The sequence below is a fragment of the Dipodomys merriami genome, unplaced genomic scaffold (assembly GCF_024711535.1).
Source record: "Dipodomys merriami isolate MVZ:Mamm:240054 unplaced genomic scaffold, mDipMer1.0.p SCAF_60, whole genome shotgun sequence".
Classification (NCBI taxonomy): domain Eukaryota; kingdom Metazoa; phylum Chordata; class Mammalia; order Rodentia; family Heteromyidae; genus Dipodomys; species Dipodomys merriami.
In genome coordinates this window covers 1347127-1370692 of record NW_027206180.1, presented here as the reverse complement: position 1 = coordinate 1370692, position 23566 = coordinate 1347127, and the positions used below count along the sequence as shown (strand labels likewise).

Here is a 23566-nt window from a genome sequence, read left to right as displayed (position 1 = left end):
ACAGCAGATCCTTTCCTCTTCTTTGCAGATGTTGTGTCCTTGTTAGAATAGTCAACAGAGAGTATCAGGAGAAGGTTGACCTCATCTGCCTGAACCCAAGTGTTTCAGCTTTTCAGCAGAGCCCTTTGCTGAAAAGCTCAGTGATTTTCCATGAACAGCATTTGTTCTTTATACCATACTTAGGAGCCTGGATAGGTGTAGCATGTGCAGAGACAGTGAGAGCCCCTGGGGACTCTTAAGAAGTGTAGGTGATTACTGCTTTCAAGGTGAGGCAGACCCTGAGTCACCTGAAGCACTGCTACCATGCACACTCTAGCTGCGTCTCACACCTGCTCAGTCTCTGACATCCCCTTCTCTCCCCTATACTTAGGATCTCAGAGCTCTGCACTTGCTAGGCAGCCACTCTACCACTGGAGCCATCCCTCGAGTCTTTCTTGCTTTATTTACTTAGGTATTACGTGTTTGTCTGAGGCCATCCTTGACCATGATCTTCCTCTTGATGCATACCATGTAACTGGCATGACAGATGCGCCACTATGCTCGGCTTATTGGTTGAGATAGGTTACACTGTTGAGTTGGCCTTAGATTTCTGAGATCCTTCTGATCTCTGCCTCCTGACATGCTTGATTTTTGTTGTTGTAGTTGTTACTGCTGTTTGCTTGGTTCTTATAATGTTGCCTCATATGTTCCTGAAATGCTGGGCTCAAGCAAGCCTCCTGCATCAGCTTCCCTAGTAAGCAGTTAAGCTACAGGTGCACATCGCTGAACTGATTACGCAGCTTTGATGCTGATGCTGAGCTGGATCTGGAACCCACTGATTATTCAACACCCAGAACACATTCAGTTTTCAGTAGTACTATCTCCTGACCACTGCACATTATAACTGAGATGCTAGGGTTTTTTCTCTGTTGGTGCTTCTAATAGCTTACAAAATAAAAGATCATGCTGGGCTGGGAAGGTAGTTTAGTGGTAGGGTGCTTGCCTCACATGCATGAAGCCCTGAGTTCAATTCCTCAGTACCACATACACAGAAAAAACTGGGAGTGGCACTGTGGCTGAAGGGGTAGAGTGCTAGCCTTGAGCAAAAGAAGCTCAGGGACAGTGCCAGGCCCTGAGTTCAAGCCCCAGGACTGGCAAAAAAACGAAAAACCTTTTTTTTTTTTTTTTTTTTATAGGGATTTGCAGAGGCATTTTTGGAACATCTCTGGAAAAAATTACAGGATCCAAATAATCCTGCTATCATCCGGCAAGCTGCTGGGAATTACATCGGGAGCTTTCTGGCAAGAGCGAGATTTGTTCCTCTTATGTAAGTAACCTGATTTTCCATGTTCTTAACATGAGAGCATTATCAGAGAAATACTTGTTTCCCTTTTGGTCTATCTGTAAAGTGAAAATAAATCTATTCCTGCTTCTCTGAAAGGTGTTTCTAAGAGTTGATTTCAGGCTGAGAATGTGGCTTAGGGGTAGAGTGCTTGCCTAGCATGCATCAAGCCCTGGGTTCAGTTCTTCAGTACCACATACACAGAAAAAGCCAGAAGTGGCACTGTGGCTCAAGTGGTAGAGCGCTAGCCTTGAACAAAAGAAGCTCAAGGCCTTGAGTTCAAGCCCCAGGACTGACAAAAAAAAAAAAAAGTTGATTTCCAAGAACAGGGTCTCTTGGTTGGGACATTAGACCACCTCCCATGTGAGGCCTTCGTCATCTGTCACGGGGAGAGGCATGGTGTCTTGGTGGTAGCACAGTGTTAAGTGCTATTTTGATTCGTCTTGTAAGTTTATCAGTGTGCACTTGAATTCTGAATCAGTTATGTATTGGAAAAGAAAATTCTCTCAAAGGTAGTCCAAGACGGCTGGGATGTTGCTCAGTGCTCAGAGGTGGATAGATCCTACTCTCCCGCATGCATGAAATCCTAGCTTGATTACTCAGCACTAAAAGAAAGGTGGCTAATACAGAGGCCACTTTAGGAGGCCATTTCCTTCTGGTGATGATTTGTGAAGATATTTTAATGGACAAAGATGCTGTTAGAAAACAAAAACAGGAAGTGGCGCTGTGGCTCAGGCAGTAGAGTGCTTGCCTTGAGCTGAAGAGCACAAGGACAGCACCCAAGCCCAGAGGTCAAGTCCCAGAGCTGACCAAAAAAAAAAAACAACCAAAAAAATTTATCAAGCCGGGCACCGGTGGCTCACGCCTGTAATTCTAGCTACTCAGGAGACTGAGATCTGATGATCGCAGTTCAAAGCCAGCCCGGGCAGGAAAGACCGTGAGACTCTCCTATCTCCAATAAACCACTAGAAAACCCGAAGTGGCGCTGTAGCTCAAGTGGTAGAGCGTTTGCCTTGAGCTGAAGGGCTGAGGGACAGCACCCAGGCCCAGAGTTCAAGCCCGACGACCGACCAAAAAAAGAAAGAAGAAAAACAAAAAAATGCCAGGTGTTGGTGACTCACACTTATAATCTTAACTACTTAGGAGACTGAGATCTGGGGATTGTGGATTGAGGCCAGCCTGGGCAGGAAATCCTGGGAGACTCTTTGTCTCTAGTTAACCTAAAAAAGTTGGAAGTGGAGCTGTAGCTCAATGGCAGGACACACTCAGGTACAGCGCCAATGCCCTGAGTTCAAGCTCCAGGACTGGCCAAAAACAAAAACCTTTCCCAATAACTAAAAGTCTTCTGGCTTGAATTGTTGACCATCGGAGTTCATCACAATCCCTGGGAAGCAGGGAAACTGAGCTGGCCACCTTCCTCTTGTCAGATGTTGGTAAATGAGCTTTGCTTTTTCTCCATAGTGCTAAGGGACCAAGCTCCACCCAAGAACCCTTCTGAGTTGATTAGGAGGAACTGGCCTCTCTCCCTTGGGATGTTCTAGGAGCCTTCCTGTAAGCACTGTCTTCCTCCAGGCACTGCCCCTTTCCATCTTCTCCACCTGCACTTTGGTGCTGGCGAGTGAGCACACTAGGCAGGCTTACCACTGAACTACAGCCCCACCTGCAGGGGCACTGAAGGAGGCCCCTGAAGTTCTAGTTAAAGACAACCCACGGGCTATGTGTGTGGTAGCTTGGTTACAAAGCGAGGCAGCTGACGTGAGCGTGTCTTCTCTCCAGCACCGTGAAGTCATGCCTGGATCTTCTGGTTAACTGGCTGCACTCGTACCTTAATAACCAAGATTCGGGAACAAAGGCTTTTTGTGACGTCTCTCTCCACGGTCCATTTTACTCAGCCTGCCAAGCTGTGTTCTACACGTTTGTTTTTCGACACCAGCAGCTTTTAAGTGGAAACCTGAAGGAAGGTTGGTGCTCTGGGCCTTGGTCTGGGTTTTCTCTCTTGGACCTGTGGGTGCGCCCTTCCCTCGGCCTGGGGAAGGCCATTCCCCGCTTCACTGAGACAAGGCCCCTCCAAGGCCTGCGCTGCAGCCGGGAGCTGCAGCTCAAGTCCTGCGTAGTTTGTTAGTTGTTTCTTCTAAACCAAGCTTTTCCACCTTCGTCTATTAGTATTTTGGCGAGAGAGAGGGGGGGGGGGGAGGAGAGGGAGAGAGAGAGAGAGAGAGAGAGAGAGAGAGAGAGAGAGAGAGAGCATGGTGTCCCAGCCCCCAAGGGCAGCCAGGTAGGGTGGTGCATGCCTGCGGTCATCCCAGCCTGTGGAGGCTGAGGGAGGAGGATGGAGCTAAAGCCCATTGGGGTGAGGCCACCTCAACAAGAAGCAGTTTTCTCAGCACAGCTGCCTTAGCTAGGGCAGGCCCGTGAGCCTGGGGAACAGCTGCGTGGAGCTTTATTAAGGAATTTGGGCACACACACACACACACACACACACGTTTGAAAATGGCTTTTTCATGTGGTGTTGGTTTATTAGCTCATGCTAAGTACTGAGCCCTGAAGCTTTTTTTTTTTTTTTTTCCCCCTCAAAGGTTTGAGGTATCTTCAGGGCCTGAATTTCGAGCGGCTGGTGATGAGCCAGTTGAACCCTCTGAAGATCTGCCTGCCGTCTGTGGTGAACTTTTTTGCTGCTATCACGAAGTAAGTGGCGCTGACGTGCAGGGAGTGGGCGTGGCTGCCGCAGGGCCGGTGTGACGTGTGTGTGAGCCGTCCTGTTGTGAGATCCCAGTCACCTTTTAAACGTCAAAGGGAGAACGGACCTGCCATTGTTCTCTCTGCGGTGTCCCCAGGAGCTGCTGCAGGCTTTGGTCGGTGGGGACGGTTCCAAAGAAGATGGCACTTGGGCTGCGCAGTGCCTGCAGCTTCCTGGCCTTAAAGGCCCGAGCCGCCCGCGCCTGCTGGCTGGGCGTCAGGCTCTGCTCTGAGCACCCGCGTGCAGCACAGCTCATGGCTGTATCGGGGATGGAGGCACAGCCCGGTTTATTCCTTGCCTGAAGTCAGAGGGCTGGATGTGCCTAGGGCGTGGGGAGCACCCCTCAAGTCTGGCTTCCTGGCCAGCACTGAGCAGGGTTCAGACTTAGGGCCTTCCATGAGCTGGACTGTCACTTGGGCAGCTGCCGCTGTCACTCAGCCCTGGTGCCCTGTGCTGGAGCTCAGCAGTGACTACGCCTTCCAGTGGAGAGTGCCGACGAGGCTGCGGCCTGTGCAGTGCCTGCTGGGCTCCTGTCCGGTGCCTTTGGAAGGAAACTCCTGTGGCCAGCGCTCTATTTTCTCCCCTCCTCTCCCTTTCTCTCCCCTGCCCTTGTCGCACTGGTATGGGCCTTTGTGCCGTCTATCTCCTTTTCCTTCAAGGTTGTGGCTCTACTAGTTGAGCCACCCCTCGCCTTTCAGCTTTTTGCTGGTGAGCGGGACATAAGAGTATCATGGACTTTCCTGCCAGACTGGCTTTGAACTACTGTCCTAAGATCTCAGCATCTGGCATAGCTGAGGTTGCAGGTGTGAGCCACTGGTGCTGGCATCTGCGTTTCTGTGTCCTGCCCCCAGCACAGTCTCCATCCCCCGCCTCAGGAGCTTCGCACCAAGCCTGTCAGAGAAAGCGGACACCTGTCTAGTGATGCGAGCCGGGGCTGCCTTGCAGACACCGTTTTCACGCTGCCCCGATCCAAGCCTCATCTGCTCAAGTGATAGCAGCTGTGTCCCGCCCCCCAGCCGGCCGCAGAATGCTGTCCAAGAGTGCCACTTGCCATTGTTTCACTTCCTACGTCATACAGTTGTCACACGTGTCCTGTCTGTGCAAGGGTGAGCACAGCATGTAACTGTCTGCTGTTGGGTTTTGGTGTCCACAGTAAATACCAGCTGGCCTTCTGCTACACCATCATTGAGAGGAACAGCCGCCAGATGCTGCCGGTTATCCGAAGTTCCGCCGGAGGGGACTCCGTGCAGACCTGCACCAACCCACTCGACACCTTCTTCCCCTTCGACCCCTGCATGCTTAAGAGGTCTGACCTTTGCCCAGGGATTGCGGCCCCTTCCTGTTAGCCACGCTCGCCTTGCAAGGGGACGCGGGGCATTTTGTGTAAGGGGCCGGGATGGAGTGGCCATGGAAGGGGCTGCCTTCTCTCTGCATAATTCCTTTCAAAGCCAGTGGCATGTGTCACTGGGCTGTGGTAGGAGCCACAGGCCAGTCTTCCTGTTTGACACCATTTCTCACTAGCAGCACAGCTAGCTGAGACGGTCTGGTCCCAGCCTTGATTGTGGAGATCAGATGAGCTGACTTTCCTAGGCTCATTCTCCACAGGCTCCTAGGGCCAGGGCGCACTGTGGCCCCTGTGCTGACATGGGAGAAACAGCATGTGAAGAACCCCATTGTGAGTGGAGGGAGGACCCCTCACAGTGCTTACTTACCTAGAGTAGTGGCCAAGTAGCATCCACGCTGTGGCCTTTACCACCAAGAAAGCAAGCATGTTCTGGCTGTGTTGGTGTACTCTACTTGACGTTGACGCATGTCCTTGTTGACAGGTCGAAGAAGTTCATTGACCCCCTGTACCAGCAATGGGAAGACATGAGCGCTGAGGAGCTGCAGGAGTTGAAGAAACCCGTGGCAAAGGTGCAGCACGCTGGGTGGGGCATTCTGAAAACGTTAAAAGTGTGTGGCTAAGCGTGGTAAGCACACATTCTGGAGATTTCCACCGCAGCCAAGAGTAAGGCTTGGTGGTATGCACCCATCATTCCGGCAACAAAGGGAAACACAAATAGGGTGATCCCAGTCCAGGCCTACAGCAGTAGTGCTGGTTCAGACACAGCTCTCAGAGTGGCTCAAGTGGTAGAGCACCTATCTAGCAAACTTGGGTTCAAACCCCAGTGCTGAATTTTTGATGAGCAAAATGCTTCGCATACTGGCTTTGGGAAACAGTTCATTGAAAATAAGCTTGTAGCTACGATTCCAGGTGTGAGCCAACAGCACCCAGCAAGGTTTTCTTAAAATGGTGCTCAGCTACTGTGAAGCCACCTTTCCAACCCATCTTCTAGAAAGTTTTTATTGTTTTTCTGAGTATTTTCTGTTTTGGGGGCTACCTGCCCTCTTGGAGCTTAAAATCTCTTTGAAAGTCAAATCTCAGACAGATGAACATTTTTGTGGGTGATTTATAACAAAGAGGTTCTAGTCTTTCAAAAGGAAGACTTCATCGCATGCCCCAAGACCTGGCATGGTGAGGGGCAGGGCAGGGGGTGTAGGATGGAGGGGTTGTCACGGGCACTTGTCTTCCTGACGCTCAGTTTTCTGTGCAGATGGCAGTGGAAGATGAGGATGACGATTTTCTGAAAGGCGAAGCAGCACAGAGTGAAGCCACCATCGGGCTCACGCCGAGCTCCTTCGATGCCCACTTCCGCAGCCCTTCCAGCAGCGTGGGGTCGCCCCCCTTGCTGTATGCGCCAGGCCAGTCCCCAGTGGTCTCGAGGATCTGTGACTGAGGCTCGCTGTCCTTCGAGGGAGGCTGTCCGGCTCCTTTACTAGAGGCAGCGCGTGCCACGGGCGTTGCAGGTCCACGAGTGTGTGGAGTGTTGTCTCTTCCTTTGGTTCTCCTCAGATGAGAGGCAAAGACTCGAGTGTCCAGCGTGTGACACGGGACAGGGGCTTCAGTGGGAAGTGCGTGTTGGTCTTTAATGTGTACGTGGCTTGTTATGTGATTAGTATTGTGGGCCCCGGGAGTTTCAGCGGGTGATTGTTTCCACATGGGTTCCTGTCAGAAGCCCCAGGCTCCGCTGGCCTGAGCTGGCCTGACCGGTGACAAGGTCTTTAGGACGAGCCCTCCCTGGGAGGACTTGGGAGATCTGTTCCTTTGCTCCCCGCTGTTTTGTGTGCTGGGAAGCTCACAGTGTGAGCCGGCATGGAAGGAAGTCTGAGACTGCAGAGGCCAGAGGAGCAGCAGGGAAGGGGAGAGGACTGCAGAGTCCTGGCAGTAGATGCTGTGCAGTACAGGAATGGGCTCCTGCTGACCGGAAGTGGCCTGCCAGTCAGGCGCCGCTTCCTGCCCGTTACACTGGGTTATTTCTTTGTCCAAACAGGAAAACAATCTTCTCGATTGTTGGGTGGCCAGTGTTGCTCGTTTGTCCTCAGTGTGGGTGTGACGTTCAGCTGTTGCTTATAAAGCCCAGGCTTGTTTACTTGTTTTATGTATTTGTGAAAATGGCCACTTTTATGCCTATTTATTTTTCTCTACTTGTATTTATTTAAAATGGAGCAGTATTTTCTTGATCCACAGATATTTTGTAATGAACCACTTGCTCTTCTCCAGGGCCTTCTATGCTTGCTCTTCTGTCATTACGTTGACTGCAATGTGGGATTTCAATTCCAGTCTGTAAATAACCTTTTTGAAAAAAAGAAATTTGTATTAAAAAGTCTTTGGGTAGTGGTGATTATCTTTGGTGGCTTGTGGAAAGTCACTTGAGAGCCTTAGGTTCTCTTTTTAACTGCTGACAAAAAGATAGCCTTTGTGTACAGGATAAAGCACAACGCAGAGGGAGGGGATGGGTCTTGGCGACTTAGGAAGTAGTTAATAGTGTACAAGGTTAGATTTACAAATAACTGTTCAACTTCAAAGGGGGTTGACTACAGTAGCTATTGTGAAAATAATGCAATATTTAATCTGAAATTTTCATTCATATGCCAATAAATGGGGTTGTCTTAATAAAGACATTTCACATAAATACTCTTAGGATTTCTGGGTTTGCTTTAAAAACGAATTGTAGGGGCCGGGAAGATGGCTCAGTGGTAGAGCGCTTGCCTTGCATGCCTGAGGCCTTGGGTTCAATTCCTCAGCACCACATAAGCAAAAAGAAAAAAGCTGGAGTGGCGCTGTGGCTCAAGTGGTAGAGCGCTAGCCTTGAGCTGAAGAGCTGAGGGACAGCGCCCAGGCCCAGAGGCCAGGCCCCACGTCTGGACCCAAAAAAAAAAACGAATTGTAAAGCTGGTTGGGGTGCTTAACGCACTGTTTCTGCATGGGAAAACAGCTTCCCAGACTGTCCCTCAGCTCTTCAAGGCTAGCGCTCTATCACTTGAGCCACAGCGCCACTTCCGGCTTTTTTTTCTGCATATGTGGCGCAGAGAAATGGAAGCCAGGGCCTCAGGCATGCGAGGCAAGCGCTCTACCACGGAGCCACCTTCCCAGCCCGGCTCTGCTTCTTGAGGGAAAACTGCGCTGTTGTTCGGGCTGTTCAGAATCAACACAAACTAGTGAATGTGGTCCACCAGTCTTAGTGTCAGCAGCTCTGAGCCAAGAGGGACAGGCCTGATCACGGCAGCACCGTGCTGGCAGGGTGGTGGCGCGCAGCGGCCATCCCAGCACTTGGACTGCTGAGGCCGGGGAATGGAGGGGAGTTCAGGCCGGACTCAGGTTTCCCATTACAAGCTTTGAAGGAATGGGGGGTGGGGGGTAACGACATCTCCTTGGAAGAGGATACGAATTTTAACAAGGGGGGGGGGGGCGGTGCACGAAGCGCGCGCCAGTACAGGGGCTTGAACTCGGGTCGAGGCTGGCGCTCTACCACCTGAGCCACAGGGCGCGCTTCAAGCCAGCCTTGGGAGGGCCTGCGTGCGCGGTGGGCAAGGGGGGGCCTTCAGGTTCCGGCCCCTGTGAGATCACCTGCGAGGTGCCAGCGGGTGCCAGGGCCCGGCCCCGCAGCCCCACGCGCCCCCTCACCGCTGGGAACCACCGCGCCAGCGGCGCGGGCCGGACGTGTGGCGAGCACTGGCTTGGGAGTCACCGCAAGCTGCGGCCTCCCGCACGTTAGTGAGGAGCGGGGCGCGCACGGCGCGGGGCCGGACGGGCTGAGGAGCGGGGTGCGCACGGCGGCGCGCGGACGGGCTGAGGAGCGGGGACGGGCTGAGGAGCGGGGTGCGCACGGCGCGCGGACGGGCTGAGGAGCGGGGTGCGCGGGGCCGGACGGGCTGAGGAGCGGGGTGCGCACGGCGCGCGGACGGGCTGAGGAGCGGGGTGCGCGGGGCCGGACGGGCTGAGGAGCGGGGTGCGCACGGCGCGCGGACGGGCTGAGGAGCGGGGTGCGCACGGCGCGCGGACGGGCTGAGGAGCGGGGACGGGCTGAGGAGCGGGGACGGGCTGAGGAGCGGGGTGCGCGGGGCCGGACGGGCTGAGGAGCGGGGACGGGCTGAGGAGCGGGGTGCGCGGGGCCGGACGGGCTGAGGAGCGGGGACGGGCTGAGGCGCGGGGTGCGCGGGGCCGGACGGGCTGAGGAGCGGGGTGCGCACGGCGCGCGGACGGGCTGAGGAGCGGGGTGCGCGGGGCCGGACGGGCTGAGGAGCGGGGTGCGCGCGGCGCGCGGGGCCCGTCCGCGCGGAGGTCTGGGGCGAGCAGCAGGCGCGCGGTCCTGAGGTCACGGACGCGCGCCGGGGAGGGGGCGCCCGCGGAACCCGGACGCCAGCGGCGCAGTGGTTTCTCCAGGAAGCGCGCGCCCAGCCGGGGAGGCCCGGGGCGGCGTCTTGAACGCGCTCGCCGCGGCGGGGTGCGCGTCCCCTCGGACCCGCTCCTCAGGCCACAGCTGCCCGGAGCACGTCACCACCACGCTTCGGGGACTGCATTTCCCGGCGTCCCTTGCGATGCCCGGCCAGTCTCCTGGCCGGCTTCGCGTCCTGCGTTTGGACTACATTTCCCGAAAGGCCCCGGGCCCTGCCGGACGCTTCCTCAGCCTTCTTCGGCGGGGACCACCTCCGTCAGGACTACATTTCCCGGCAGCGCCCGCGACGAAGAGAGGCGAGGTGTCTCGAGCGGCCGAGGGCGGGGACGCGGCGGCGGCGGCGGCGGCGCCGGGGGCGCCGGGCAGCGGAGGCCGCCGCCTCCCTGGGTCAGCCGGGGCGGCCGCCTCGGCCATGCCGCTGCTCGTGGACGGGCGGCGAGTGCGGCTGCCGCAGTCGGCGGCGGAGCTGGTCCGAGCCCACCCGTGTCTGGAGGTGAGCGCGGCCGGCGCGGGGGGCTCCGGGGCGGGCCGAGGGACACCCGCCGCCGCCTCCGGGCTTCCCGGGACGGAGTTTGAACTTGGCGCGGGCGAGCGCCGCGGGCGCGGCCGGCCTCGACGTCTCGGGACCGCGGAGCGCCTTCCGCCCCCATCCTTCGGAAGCCCGGGCCCGTCAGACCCGAGCGTCGGAGAGGTTAGGCGACCGGCCCAAGGCCGCCCAGCACCGCGCCCCGAGGGTTCCCGGCGCGTCCGTGCCCCCGTTTCCGGACCCGGCCGGTGCGCACCCCAGCCCGGGCGGGCGGAGCGCTGCGTGTGGGGACGGAGCCCGGCGGGGGGGGGCTCCCCGCGCCTTCCTCCCCTCGCGGGGCGTCGGGCGCCCCGTTGTTCCCGGCCGGAAGGAAGCCCGCCGCGCGCGCGTGCCCCGGCTGGACCGGGAGGACACGCCCCGGGGAAGGGAGCGCGCGCGCGTGGCCGCGCTTTCCTGCTTTGTCCGGGCCAGGGCTCCGCGGGTTCGGGGACCCCCCCCTGGGAAGCGGGCCGGGGCGGGGCGCGAACGCCCCAGTCAGGGCGCCGACGGGGCGCCGCGCCCCGCTGTCCGCTCGCGCGCCGGCCCGGCCGGGGCTCGAACTCGGGGCCTCGGGCGCTGCCCCTGAGTGGCCGCCTGGGAAGGTCGGGCGGGCTCCCCGCGCCGGCCGCCTCCGACCGCCGTCCTCCCCGCCCCGCCCGCTCCGCCGGGGCTTTCGGCCCGCAGGGTTCACTTCCTGGGCCCAACGTCAGACAGACCGACAGACAGACTGACAGTCGGGCAGACAGAGCCCTGCAGGGCGGCACCTGCGCTCCTTGCTGCCCTGGAATTTCCCCCTCCCTCCCTGCCTCCCTCCCTCCCTCCCTGCCTCCCTCCCTCCCTCCCTTCCTTCCTTCCTTCCTTGCTTGCTTCCTTCCTTCCTTGCTTCCTTCCTCCCTTCCTTCCCCCCTCCCTTCCCTCCCCCTCTCCCTCCCTCCCTCTGTTCCTCCCTTCCCTCCCTCTCTCCCTCCCTCCCTGCTTCCCTCCCTCCCTGCCTCCCTCCTTCCCTCCCTCCCTTCCTTCCTTCCTTCCTCCCTCCCTTCCTTCCCCCCTCCCTTCCCTCCCTCTCTCCCTCCCTCCCTCTGTTCCTCCCTTCCCTCCCTCTCTCCCTCCCTCCCTTCCCACTTCCCCCTTTTTTTCTCCTCTTTCCTCTTCCTCCCTCCTCCTCCTCCTCCTCCTCCCCTTCCTCTTCCTCCTCCTCCTCCCCCCCTTTGTGTGCCTGTACTGGGGCTTGAACTCAGGGCCTGGTCACACTACCATTTGAGCCACAGCTCCACTTCTGGCTTTTTGTTGATGAACTGGAGACAGGATCTTGGCGCTCGCCGCTTCGAGGCAGGGCACTGGGCTAGCTCGCTTTCCTAGTGCTGGGTTCCTGTCAGACAGCTAGTGAAGGCCGTAGTAGTGCTGGCCAAGGAAAACATTTGAACCACCTAAGGAATTCTGTTGTATGTCTGCAAGTTTGCACGCAGGAAGTGATCAGTGTCCATTCATGGAGGGGCCCCTGGAGGTGGGTTTTGGCCTGTTTAGGGAGCAGGGTCTGGAAAGGCTGCAGAGTGGGGAGCAGCTCACTTGACGGGAACAGGGTGGCGGGATCCAGGGTGGGCCTCTGGGGGACCCTTGGGTCCTGGCCAGTTTTCCTGGCCTTGGGCACATGGGGAGGAGAGGAAGCGAATCTCGGTCGCTGAGGGCTGTGATGGAGCCTTCACCTAAAAGCTCTTGGGAGAAATGAGCAGCATGTGCTATTTTAGGGAAAAAGATAATATAAACTAGTCAGAGATGGTGGTGTCCACCTGTAATCCCAGCACGTGGGAGGTTCGGGCAGAGGCAGGACTGAGTATTCCAGGTCAGGTTGGGCTGCATAGTGAGATTGTGTGTGTGCGCGCGTGTGTGCGTGCACGCGCGTGTGTATGAGGGCTTGAACTCAGGGTGTGTCATTCTTCCTCAGTGTTTTTTGCTCATAGTTGGTGCTCCACTGCTTGCTTAAAGGTAATTGGAGATATGTCTGATTTGTTTGCCTGGCTGGCACTGAAACCCAAGATCCCCACATCTCAGGATCTGAGTAGCTAGGATTGTAGGTGTCCACAGCACTCAGCTACACAGGGAGATGCTATGCCAAACCACAGAAAATACTATATATGTATGTGTGTACACACACATAATTATCTTTGGTTACAGCTCTAGTTCATATTTTGGGTTATTTTTTTGCCAGTCCTGGGGCTTGAACTCAGGGCCTGGGTTCTGTCTCTGTTTCTTTTACTCGTCTAGTGCTCAAGGACTGAGAATGTGGCTCAGTGGTAGAGTGCTTGTCTAGAATTCATGAAGCCCTGGGTTTGATTCCCCAGTACCACATAAACAGAAAAAGCTAGAAGTGGCACTGTGGTTCAAATGGTAGAATGCTAGCTTTGAGCAAAAGAAGCTCAGGCATAGTACCCAGGCCCTGAGTTCAAACTCCAGGACTGGCAAAAAAAAAAAATCTGCTTGACCACTTGACCCACAGCACCACTTCCAGCTTTTTTGGTGGTTTATTGGAGATAAAAGTCTCACAGACTTTCCTGCCTGGGCTGGCTTCAAACCTCAATCCTCAGATCTCTGCCACCTGAGGTGTGAGCCACAGGTACCCAGCCTGAGGCTTTTTTTGGATAGGTATATGATGCACTTTTTTGTATGCTGCTTGAAATCATGGCCTTGTACAAGCCAAGCAGCTTATTCCCAGCTGGCACTCTGTCACTTAATCTGTGACTCCAGTCTGGCTTTTTGTTGGCTAACTGGATATGGAGCCTCATAGACTTTTCTGTTCAGGTTGGCTTTTATCTACCATCTTAACATCTTAGCCTCTTGTAGCTAGGATTTCAGATGTGAGCCAGTAGTGCCCATCAGGTAGGGGTGTGTGTGTGTTTCCTGGTGCTTGAACTGAGGGCCTTGAGCTCGCACTTGGATATTCCTCTCTAACACTCTGCCAATAGCCATGCCTTCAGTTCTGACTTTTTTGGTTGGTTAATTGGAGGAGGTAAGTCTCCTGGATGTTTTTCTTTCTGGGCTGGCTTTGAACCTGGATTCTCAGATCTCCGCTTTCTGAGTAGCTCGGATTACAAGTGTGAGCCACCAGTACCTTGTGAACATAACTTTTGTTGTTGTTGCTAGTCCTGAGGCTTGAACTCAGAACCTGGGCACTGTCCCTGAGCCTCTTTGTGCTCATGGCTAGTACTCTACTACTTGAGTCACAGCACCACTTCTGACTTTTTCCGAGTAGTTTATTGGAGATAAGCTTCTCACAGACTTTCCTGCCTGGGCTGGCTTGGAACCATGATCCGCATCTCGGCTTCCCGAGTAGCTAGGATTATGGGTGTGAGCCGCCAAGGCCTGGGTGTGATGACACATACTCGTGTTCCCCACGGTCTCTTTCAGCAGTCGGATGCCTAGAAGGCTACAGTCTCCCCTTGTCTGCAGTGTAACACTTCAGCCAACCACAGTCTGAAAATATTACGTGGAAAGTTCTAGAATATTAACAATTCATAAATTGTGAGCCATTCTTCTTTCAGTGTATTGTTGGGATTGTTCTACTTTATGGTTATCACTTTAGGTTCTGTTTTTATGTGTTACAGTGCCTGGTTTGGAACTAAACTTGATCCTGGGTGTGTGTGTGTCTGGGGAGCTACAGTCACAGGTGCTTTCAGGCCCGCGCTGGGGACGGGGGCGGGGCCGTGGGGTGGCCAGGCCGCAGGTCTCCCAGACCCCCTGGATGGCAGAGGTGGCCCTAGGTCTTTTTCTTTCACACGTGGACTGGACGGAGGGTTGAGTGGCCTGTCCCAGGCAGGCCCCATCTTCTGGCAGCCATGGAGCCAGGCCAGCATCCCTGCAGTGTCTGACTCTGGCACTTGTAGGACTCAGCGCTGTGGCCATTAGCCATGGGGTTGTTTCCATGAAATCATGAGGTTCAGGAAAAGCATAGCAAGCGCCTCAGTCACAGCTGGGGGTGGGGTGGGGTGGGGGGAGGGCACATGGCTGGGCGCATGCGCAGACCATTGCCAACCCACGAAAAGGTCTTGGGCGCATGCGCAGACCATTGCCAACCCACGCAAAGGCCCTTCGTGCATGCGCAGACCATTGCCAGCCCACGGATAAGGCCTTGGGCACATGCGCAGACCATTGCCAGCCCACGGAAAGGCCCTTGGCGCATGCGCAGACCATTGCCACCCACGGAAGGGCTGTGCTGCCCAGAGTGGCCTCCCCAGGACCAGTGGTTGTAACTCCCTTGCTTCCCAGAAGCCCATGATGTTGGTACACGCCCCGCAGTGTTGGGTGTTAGACAGCCCTCTCCTGCTGAGCTACACCACTGCCCTTGTTTCTACTTTTTTTTTCTTTTGGGTGATGCTGGGCTTTGAACTCAAGGCCTTGAGAGGTTGCTACCGCTTGAGCCATACCTCCAGTCCTGTTTGTATGTGTGTGTGTATACACAAGCACATGTGTACTGGGGCTTGAACTTGGGGCCTCTTGTTCTGCTTGGCTTTTTCCCTCATGGCTGGTGCTGTACCATGAACACATTTTGTTGATTATTTCCGCCTGGGCAGACCGAGCCTCCGTCGCAGCCTCCTGAATAGCGAGGATTCCAGGTGTGAGTCTCCAGTACCTAGCTAAAAGAGTTATATTCTATCACATGGGGCGTTGGATGAAATTCAAGTTGCAGTGTCACCTATACGATTTTTTTTCCTGCTTTTCGTTTGGTGAAAGCTCTGGGCCTTGAACTCAGGGGCTGGGCACTGCCCCTGAGCTTTTTTGTGCTCAAGTCTAGCATTCTGCATTTGAGACACAACTCCACAAAGTACTTCTTAGCAATTAATTGGAGATAAAGAGTCATGAACTTTCCTGCCCAGGCTGGCTTTGACGGTCTTCAGATCTGAGGCTCCTGAGTAGCTGTGATTACAGGTGTAAACCACCTGCGCCAGGCTTTCGTCCTCTGTTTTGTTAGGAAATGAGGCGCAAACCTTCAAGGAGCTTGGGAGGTGGTGGAGCATCTGCAGGAGACCAGAGTGGGGCCTCCAGTGGAGGAGTGGAAGGGGGGAAACTGAGACCTGTTAGCTTTACATTTTTGAAAAAGTGTCTATAATTCTTCCACTGAAGAGTTTAACCACATTAAGTTCTTTCATTTTCTTTTTTTTTTTGTCGGTCATGGGGCTTGAACTCTGGGCCTGGGCGCTGTCCCTCAGCTCTTCAGCTCAAGGCGAGCACTCTACCACTTGAGCTACAGCGCCACTTCCGGTTTTCTGGTGGTTTATTGGAGATAGGAGTCTCATGGTCTTTCTTGCCCGGGCTGGCTTTGAACCGCGATCCTCAGATCTCAGCCTCCTGAGTAGCTAGGATTACAGGCGTGAGCCACCAGCGCCCGGCAAGTTCTTTCATTTTCCATGGTGCTAGAGCTGGAACCCAGGGCTTGTGCATGCTTGGCAAGTGTTCTGCCCCTGAGCCACACGCTTCGCATGCACATGCGCTTCGCTTTCCTTTTTTTTTTTTTTGGCCATACTGGGGCTTGAACTGGGGCTCACACTTCCTAGCAGGTGTTCTACTCTTGGGTAGTGTGTCCAGCCTCTGCCTCCCAAGTGCGGGGGTCGCAGTAACGGCTTACTGTGTAAGAATTGATGCAAATACTCAAATATTTGACACATGTCCTGTTTTTTTTTTTTTTTTGTCGGTTGTGGGGCTTGAACTCTGGGCCTGGGCGCTGTCCCTCAGCTCTTCAGCTCAAGGCTAGCGCTCTACCACTTAAGCTACAGCACCACTTCTGGTTTTCTGGTGGTTTATTGGACATAAGAGTTTCATGGACTTTCCTGCCTGGGCTGACATTGAACCTCGATCCTCAGATCTCAATCTCCTGAGTAGCTAGGATGACAGGCGTGAGCCACCAGTGCCCGGCTCATGCCCTGTCTTTAATTAGAGATCACAGAACATTCCGACACTAGAGCAAAGGCAGAGTGACAGTCGCGTTTGCATCAGGCCAGCTGTGAGTCTGTGAATCTTCTTCTAGTGCTTTCCTGGTGTGAAAAAGCATTTCGCCATGATGGTAGTAATAGTGTTTACAGCTCTTTGGAAATTTACCCTTTCATGCCGTGTCTTCTAGTGAACAGTGAGATGTTCTCCCGCCCTCTCCTTTACTCGTGGCCGTGTTTGTTGCTCCCAGGCTCTGGCAGTTCTGAGCAACAGCAGTGGGCCCATGTTGAGGTCCTTTCTCATTATGCACTGGCAGAAGTGGAATTCCTAGATGAGCAGATCGGGAAGGCCTTCACCCTTGTCTCTGAAAGCGAAGGGCTGGGGGTGGGGGGTCACCCACCACTGCTCCGACATGGTCAGGCATCTCTCCACTGTGGAGCCAAGCACTGCTGAGCATTCGTGCACCTCCCTCCTCAGGAGATTTAAGCACCTCTGTGCGTGCTGGCGTTGCTGCAGTGTGACAGAGCACACGAGACACATCGGAGGCCCAGGAACACCTCGGCTCTCCCCAGCCCTAGTTACTCACGCCTCACTAATTTACACTCGCTATTTATTTTGTTTTAATTAAACAGGAAAGAGCCAGACTTCTCAGAGGTCAGTGTGTTCAGCAAGTGGGACCCCAGGGCCTTCTGTATGTCCAGCAAAGAGAGCTTGCAGTCACCTCCCCAAAGGATGGTAGGTTAGGAAGCCGTCAAGTGGGCGCTGCTCCCCGAGGCCACCGGATGCTTCATTTTATTTCTTTTTCGAACAGGCTCCGTCTCCATTCTGGGTTCTGATGATGCCACCACTTGTCACATTGTGGTCCTGAGGCACACAGGTATGCTCAGAGGCGAAGGAAGCAGCCACGTGACCCCTCCGCGCATGCGCCGGGCCGGCTGGCTGCTGGCATCTGTCTGGTGTCCTGGTCGGAATGGGTTGGCTGGCAGCGCGGCTGCTCTCTCTTCTCTATCCCTGTCTCTGTCTCTCTTTCCCAGGGCATCCAAAGATGAGGTGGGCCGAGTGGACAGGAGCGGCCTTGGCTCGCGTGCATGCTTGCCGCGAGGACTAACAGAGCCATGTCCCCTTCTTCTCCAGGTAACGGGGCCACCTGCCTGACGCACTGTGACGGGTCGGACACCAAGGCCGAGGTGCTGCTGATCATGAACGCCATCAAGTCCTTCTCCGACCACGCGCAGTGTGGAAGGTGAGCGCCGCGCTGGCGTGGAGGGCACGGGCTCGGCGCTGGCTGGCAGTGGACATTTGACTTTGAGCCCTCAAGTGACAACCTACTTTCCCGTGCCAGGCCCAGCCACACCGCCAACCTTCCGCTGCCACTCGGTCACTTCTCCAGCATGGGCTGTTTGTGGGTTCCGAACCGGCCTGCCCATCCCCATCCCCCCAATGTCCCCCACACAGCACGTTACACAAGCGGTACACAGTGGAGTCCCTCGTTTGTGTAGGCACACAGCCCGGGGCCAGCTGCCACACCAGTGCCCACACCCCGTCCCCTCCTCCGTCACTAGACCCCGCTCTCTTCTCCACCTTACCTGCCCCGTGAGCCGGCCCGGCCAACTCCACGCTTAGGTCCCAGGGAACAGAACACCAGCCTCCCTCCCTCCTCCTAAAATGTGAATGTGCGCAGGTGCACGTGGCTGGCTGGGGCAACACCGCCCCCTGCAGGTGGCTCAGCAGCTTGGGGGCCAGGTTAGGTATTCTGTGTGCCTGGAGGCAGCATGCGGGATGGGTCCTGTGTGTTCCTTGGGCGGCGGGTTTAGTGTCTGAGAGCAGGCAGGTGGACAGCAGCACCGGCTGCGGGGCTGGGGAGGGTGGCAGTGAAGAAAGTCTGCTTTTGCAGCTATCGCCCTCCTGGGAACGCTGCCAGGCACACGCACGTGACTGCAAGCAGGGCGGGGCCACGGCCTTTCTCTCTCCTCCTGCATCTCAGGGCCTCCACACAGTTGCCCCCACAGGGACCCTGCTGATGCTCAGCCTCTTGCAGAAGGGGCTGGTGCTAGAGGTGGCTGATGGCGCCGAGGAGGACCCCAGCACCCATCACTAAACATGCACACGCCCTGTGTCCCACTGACTCTGAGCCCTGTCCCCTCTCTTCCAGGCTGGAGGTGCACCTCGTGGGAGGCTTCAGTGACGACAGGCAGTTATCCCAGAAACTGACCCACCAGCTGCTTAGTAAGTGCCACCTTCTCCCTCCGTTCCCGTGCTTGCTCGTGGTAAACACCCCTGGTAGCAGAGCAGCGAGCCACGTGCCGACAAGCCTGGGCCGGCTGCAGTCGCAGACTGATCCCTCGGAGCGGAGTCCACAGTGAACGGAACTGGCACAGTTAGAATAGCTGCCATGGGACTGTGGCAGCCCGCCCGCAGCCTGGCAGGAGTGCCCAGGGCGGTGCTGGACGCGCAGGCGGCAGCGCAGGCAGGGGCTCGCGGGGGTGGGAGGGTCACATCTCTACCTCTGGGGACCTGAGTCACCTGATGTGCACACACTTTGGCCCAAGGCTGAGCAACACTCGTGACAAATGGAACTGTGTGATGTCTCAGTAGGACAGTTCTGCAGACACTGAACATTGTTAGGGGCTGGGCGTGGTGGCGCGTGCCTAGAAGTGGAGGCAGGAGGCTGAGATCAAAAGGCAGGAGGCTGAGATCTGAGTATCATGGTTTAAAGCCAGTCCAGGCCAGAAAGTCCATGAACTCTTTACTTCCACTTAACTATCAAAAAGCCAGAAGTGGAGCTGTGTCTCAGGTGCTAGAGTGCTAGCCTTGAATAGGATCAGTGCCCAGGTTCTGAGTTCAAGTCTTAGGTAGAAATGGCACAAAAAGGGGAGGGGGATTACAATACAAAAGTACTGCTTGCGAGGAGGGCTGGATTCCGTGGGTAAAGGCAGCTGGCGGGACCCGAATCGCAGTACACGTGCAATTCGTGCCGGAAAGTGAGGCACCACCCTGCCTGTCCCCAGAGCAGCCGGGGCGCGGGGCCGGGCGGGCAGCTCGCTTGGTTCTGGCCATAGAGGATGGCGGGCAGAGGCAGCTGACAGCCCCGCCCCTCTCCCCTAGTGATGTCAGCCTTCCCGTCCTAACTGTAGGTGAATTTGACAAGCAAGAAGAGGACATTCACCTAGCAACGCTGTGCGTGACAGGTAAGTTCTGCCATTTCCTAGTGAGGCTTGCTGTCTACTCCTCCCTGCTGCAGTGGCCTCTTTACTCCCGGAGGTGGGGGGGCGGACGGGGGGGGGGGGACAGAGGAACTGCAGGGAGGGGGCGGGAGGTCGCAGGGAAACTCAGCCGGCCTCATTTGTACAGAGTAGGAACAGCAGCATAGCGCATCCCGACCCCGTATCTTACAGTTGTTTCTCTTTAGAATTAAATGACCGGGAAGAAAACGAAAACCATTTCCCAGTCATTTACGGCATTGGTAAGCAGCATTGATTGGAGGGTTGGCGTGGTTCCAGGGGCACAGGCAGGCTTGGGGTTGGAGTCTTGAGGGGCGGACCTGTGATCCACTGCTGTTGGAACAGGACAGCCTTGGGTTCGAATCCTGGCTCTGTGGCTTTCTCATGAGCATGAAGCTCCACTAACACATCTGTGAAGCCATGCAGAGAAAACAGCACAGCTATGCACGCACCGACGACACTGTCACTCAGGCCTCCGCTTTCCCTTGGGTGACAAGAGGAATCCTACGCAAGTGCGGAGCTCAAGAGCCCCTCCCCCTCTCCCCTCGATCACGATCTGGAGGCTGGAGCACCAACTTGGCTCCACTGAGGTGGACTCTGCTCTGTCTTGAAGCTCCTGTCCACTGAGCTGGTGCTCAGTTCTTTTAGTCTCGATAATTCTGTGTGCATCAAGCACAGTAGTCACAGCCTGCTGCAGGTGTGGCCTGTCCCCGCGTCCTGCCCCCTCCTCCCCCCCAACTCTGGCTGCTGCGCATGTTGTCAGGGTGTAAAGCCCTACTTGCTCTTGTCACATCAGTCCTCTTCCCCTGCAGCTGTCAACATTAAAACCGCTGAGATCTACAGAGCCTCCTTTCGAGATCGAGGCCCAGAGGCAGAGCTGCGGGCTGCCAGGGCATTAGCAGGAGGCCCGGTGAGTGCAGACTGTTGGAGGGCAGCGGGAGGCAGGAAGAGGGCACAAATAGGGAGTCTGAAGAACCCCAGAAGAGCTGATGGCTGCCTCTCGAAAGCTAAGGTTCCCCAGGACCGTGTACACTTGGTTTACCCCTAAGTGCAGAACCCAGGTCTCTGCCTCACAGCTGCAGGAGAGTGGAGGGGACCTCGCGTCTACACTCACACCCGGCCCCAGCAGGCCACTGAAGATGCATCACATCCCACAGAGCTTAATCGCCTGAGGAAGGCCCCTCAGTCTTTGAGTGTGCAAGTGAGCTGCACGGCCCCACGCTGTAGGTGCTTTTTAAAGACTATTTTTTTTTTTTTTTTGCCGGCCATGGGGCCTGAACTCTGGGTCTGGGCGCTGTCCCTCAGCTCTTCAGCTCAAGGCTAGCGCTCTACCACTGGAGCCACAGCGCCACTTCCAGCTTTTTCTGTTTATGTGGTGCTGAGGAATCGAACCCAGGGCCTCATGCTTGCAAAGCATGCACTCTACCGCTGAGCTATCTTCCCAGCCCTAAAGACTATTTTAAAAGTAGGGGCTGCACAAGGCACACCCTGGAGAAGAAAAGCCCGAGACATTTTCATGCCTCTGCCCTGGGTCAAATGAAAGGGACAGAGGTCCCCCCCAGCCTTTCTTCCCCTGCTGGGCAAGGGACCACTTTCCCTCCCTCCCAGGGAGCCACCTATCTGCCTAGCCTTGCCAATTAAGGGTGCTTTGCTTTTCGCCCTTTTAAAAAAAGCGGGGGGCTGTAGAGGGAAGCTAGGAGGAGGGCACAGAATTAGAGGGAAACAGGAAAAAAAAATCCATCAGAGGAGCCCATCAGCTGCATTGGGCAGCGATGGGAGGGGGAATGAGCGGGAAAGAGGGAACAGCTCACATTAAGCAAAAGGAAAGAAAGGTACACACCCCGAACACAGAAGAAATAGTTGTATTGTCAAGGTTTATAGAATTCACAAACTTTATAGACCATGATAATGACAATTTGCCTTGTAAAGATTAAAATGTATTTGTGACTTTGTCACTATCCTACAATACTGTGAAATTTATGTTGTCATTTAATCTCAATAAAAAATTAAAAGCCAGGTGTCAGTGGCTCACGCCTGTAATCCTAGCTACTCAGGAGGCTGAGATCTGAGGATCCCGGTTCAGAGCCAGCCTGGGCAGGAACACCCGTGAGACTCTTATTTCCAATAAACCACTAGAAAACCAGAAGTGGTGTTGTGGCTCAAGCAGTAGGGCACTCGTCTTGAGCTGAAGGGCACAGGGACAGTGCCCAGGCCCAGAGTTCAAGCCCCACAACTGACCAAAAAATAAATAAAAATTAAAAAATATTTTTAAAAAAGTAGGGGCTGTAGATAGGGCTCAGTGTTTGCTTAATGAGCATGAGCAGGATCATGGATTCAATTCCTAGCACTACCAGAATAAATTAGACAAAAATACTCACATGCCCAGTTTGAGGAATGAGTGGGAGGAGCTGTAGAAATGTTCAGAGTATAAAACACGCTCAAGTCTGGGAACTATGGCATTCCTGGTAGCAAAGGTGGTTTGTTCTGCCGGCCTTTTAATATTCTCAGCATTCCAGTAGTAATCAAGCGGTCTAGCCTGGGCACTGCAGGTTAAGTCACCGCTGTGCACTTGGGGGATGGATCATTTGGTGAATCTGCTTTATATGTTTTTATTTGTGCCAGTTCTGAGGCTTGAACTTAGGAGGACCTCAGTGCTGTTACTTTTGCACTCAAGGCTGGCTGGCACTTTTACCACTTGAGCCATAGCTGGTTACTTGAAAGAGTTTCATGGATTTTCCTGCCCAGGCTGACTTTGAACCTCCATCCTCAGATCTCAGCCTCCTGACTAGGATTCTAGGTGTGCACCATTGGTGCCTGGCTTCAAGTTTTCCTTTCTATTGGTAGGCCAGTAGACACTGCAAGCTAAGCAGCCAGAGGTGAGTAACAAGATGGCCATTTTGTGCAGCCCCAGGGAGCACAGAGCACAGCTGCCGCTCTGCCTCAGATAGCACCGCCATGGGCAGGCGACACGCGGATGCACTCAGGTGGTGGCAGCCCAAGGCGGCCATGGCAGCGTGCCTTACCTCCGCTCCTTGACTTGTCTCCCCAGATGATCAGCATCTACGATGCACACACACAGCTGCTGCGGATAGGCCCGTATTCCTGGACGCCATTTCCACACGTGGACTTCTGGCTGCAACAAGATGACCAGCACATACTAGAGGTGAGGACTTCCATCTGCAGACCCTGCCTTCCTCCCCTGTAAGGAAACAAGGGCCTAGAGCAGAGAAGAGCTGAGCTGTTCCTACCGGGTAGGCTTACCTCTCAGCGTGCTCAGTTGGGGATAGGAATGTCCTCAACAGAAGGGGACAGGCAGGGTAGCAAGCAGCTGGAGTGCGCAACATCCATCCAGCAAACGTGACCCCGAGTGTCCGGACGGGGGACGTACCGGGACGTACCGCCTCTCCTCTCTCATGCGCCATCTCTGTTTTCTCAGAACCTTTCTACTTCCCCTCTGGCTGAGCCCCCACACTTCGTTGAACACATCAGGTCTACCTTACTGTTCTTAAAGAAGAACCCGTCTCCCATGAACACGCTGTTTCCTGGAAATCAAGCTCTCCTCTACAAAAAGAATAAAGACGGCCTATGGGAAAAGATTTCTTCTCCCAGAAGCTGCAAATAGGAATTACCAAAGAAAGCAACTTTTTGGCGTGGCAAAGACTATCGATGGGGTTTATAATCGGTAGGAATTTGCAATCCAGTAGTGTTAGGTCATCATTCGTACTCAGTCTTATACGTAATTTTCAAAATAAAATCTTATTTTGGCAAAGGCACGTGTTCACGTTGACTTTGTGCTTCCCTGCTATAAGGTCAACGGTCAGCGGAGAGGGCCGGAGCAGCAGCGCGACAGGAAGCGCTGTCGCTCAGAAGCATGGGAAATGCAATCCAACCACTGAGCAACTTGCGCATTACACAGCTGCGGCCCCACGTGTTCCGGAAGCTTCATCTCACCGCGCTGGGAGGCCAAGCTGTGCAGTCTACTAGTAAAATGCTCAAATTGTAGTGATTATGCACATTCTATCTTTA

At 55.1% G+C, this 23566-nt stretch overlaps 2 protein-coding genes across 4 annotated transcripts in view; both read left to right on the top strand.

The window, feature by feature from the left end:
- LOC138814514 (RNA polymerase I-specific transcription initiation factor RRN3) overlaps nucleotides 1-8071 on the top strand; it is a 31445-nt gene extending 23374 nt beyond the window's left edge. For both annotated transcript variants that reach the window (XM_070003442.1, XM_070003441.1), the window contains exons 13-18: nucleotides 1176-1306; nucleotides 3098-3282; nucleotides 3898-4006; nucleotides 5212-5364; nucleotides 5885-5972; nucleotides 6653-8071. In XM_070003442.1, the coding sequence (XP_069859543.1) occupies nucleotides 1176-1306; nucleotides 3098-3282; nucleotides 3898-4006; nucleotides 5212-5364; nucleotides 5885-5972; nucleotides 6653-6835 (849 nt within the window). In that variant the 3' untranslated portion in view covers nucleotides 6836-8071. The remainder of the gene's footprint in view (nucleotides 1-1175; nucleotides 1307-3097; nucleotides 3283-3897; nucleotides 4007-5211; nucleotides 5365-5884; nucleotides 5973-6652) is intronic.
- Nucleotides 8072-10185: 2114 nt separating this feature from the next.
- On the top strand, nucleotides 10186-23309 carry LOC138814511 (protein N-terminal asparagine amidohydrolase). Of its 2 annotated transcripts, XM_070003436.1 has the most exons (10): nucleotides 10189-10328; nucleotides 16952-17054; nucleotides 17131-17196; nucleotides 17454-17562; nucleotides 18472-18545; nucleotides 19454-19507; nucleotides 19729-19782; nucleotides 20353-20450; nucleotides 22590-22703; nucleotides 22977-23309. In XM_070003436.1, exons 1-10 carry the CDS (start codon nucleotides 10248-10250, stop codon nucleotides 23160-23162), a joined length of 939 nt encoding a protein of 312 aa, XP_069859537.1. In that variant the 5' UTR covers nucleotides 10189-10247; the 3' UTR covers nucleotides 23163-23309. The 2 variants fall into 2 exon arrangements, with proteins under 2 accessions (XP_069859538.1, XP_069859537.1); XM_070003437.1 differs by lacking the exons at nucleotides 16952-17054; nucleotides 17131-17196 and having other exon boundaries at nucleotides 10186-10328.
- Nucleotides 23310-23566: the final 257 nt, after the last annotated feature.

Excerpts from the sequence above, each read along its gene's own strand:
- LOC138814511 (XM_070003436.1), top strand. The coding sequence starts at position 10,248 with ATGCCGCTGCTCGTGGACGGGCGGCGAGTGCGGCTGCCGCAGTCGGCG. Across the intron at positions 17,197-17,453 it reads TGTGGTCCTGAGGCACACAG|GTAACGGGGCCACCTGCCTG; the intron begins GTATGCTCAGAG and ends CTTCTTCTCCAG. Across the intron at positions 19,508-19,728 it reads AGCAACGCTGTGCGTGACAG|AATTAAATGACCGGGAAGAA; the intron begins GTAAGTTCTGCC and ends GTTTCTCTTTAG.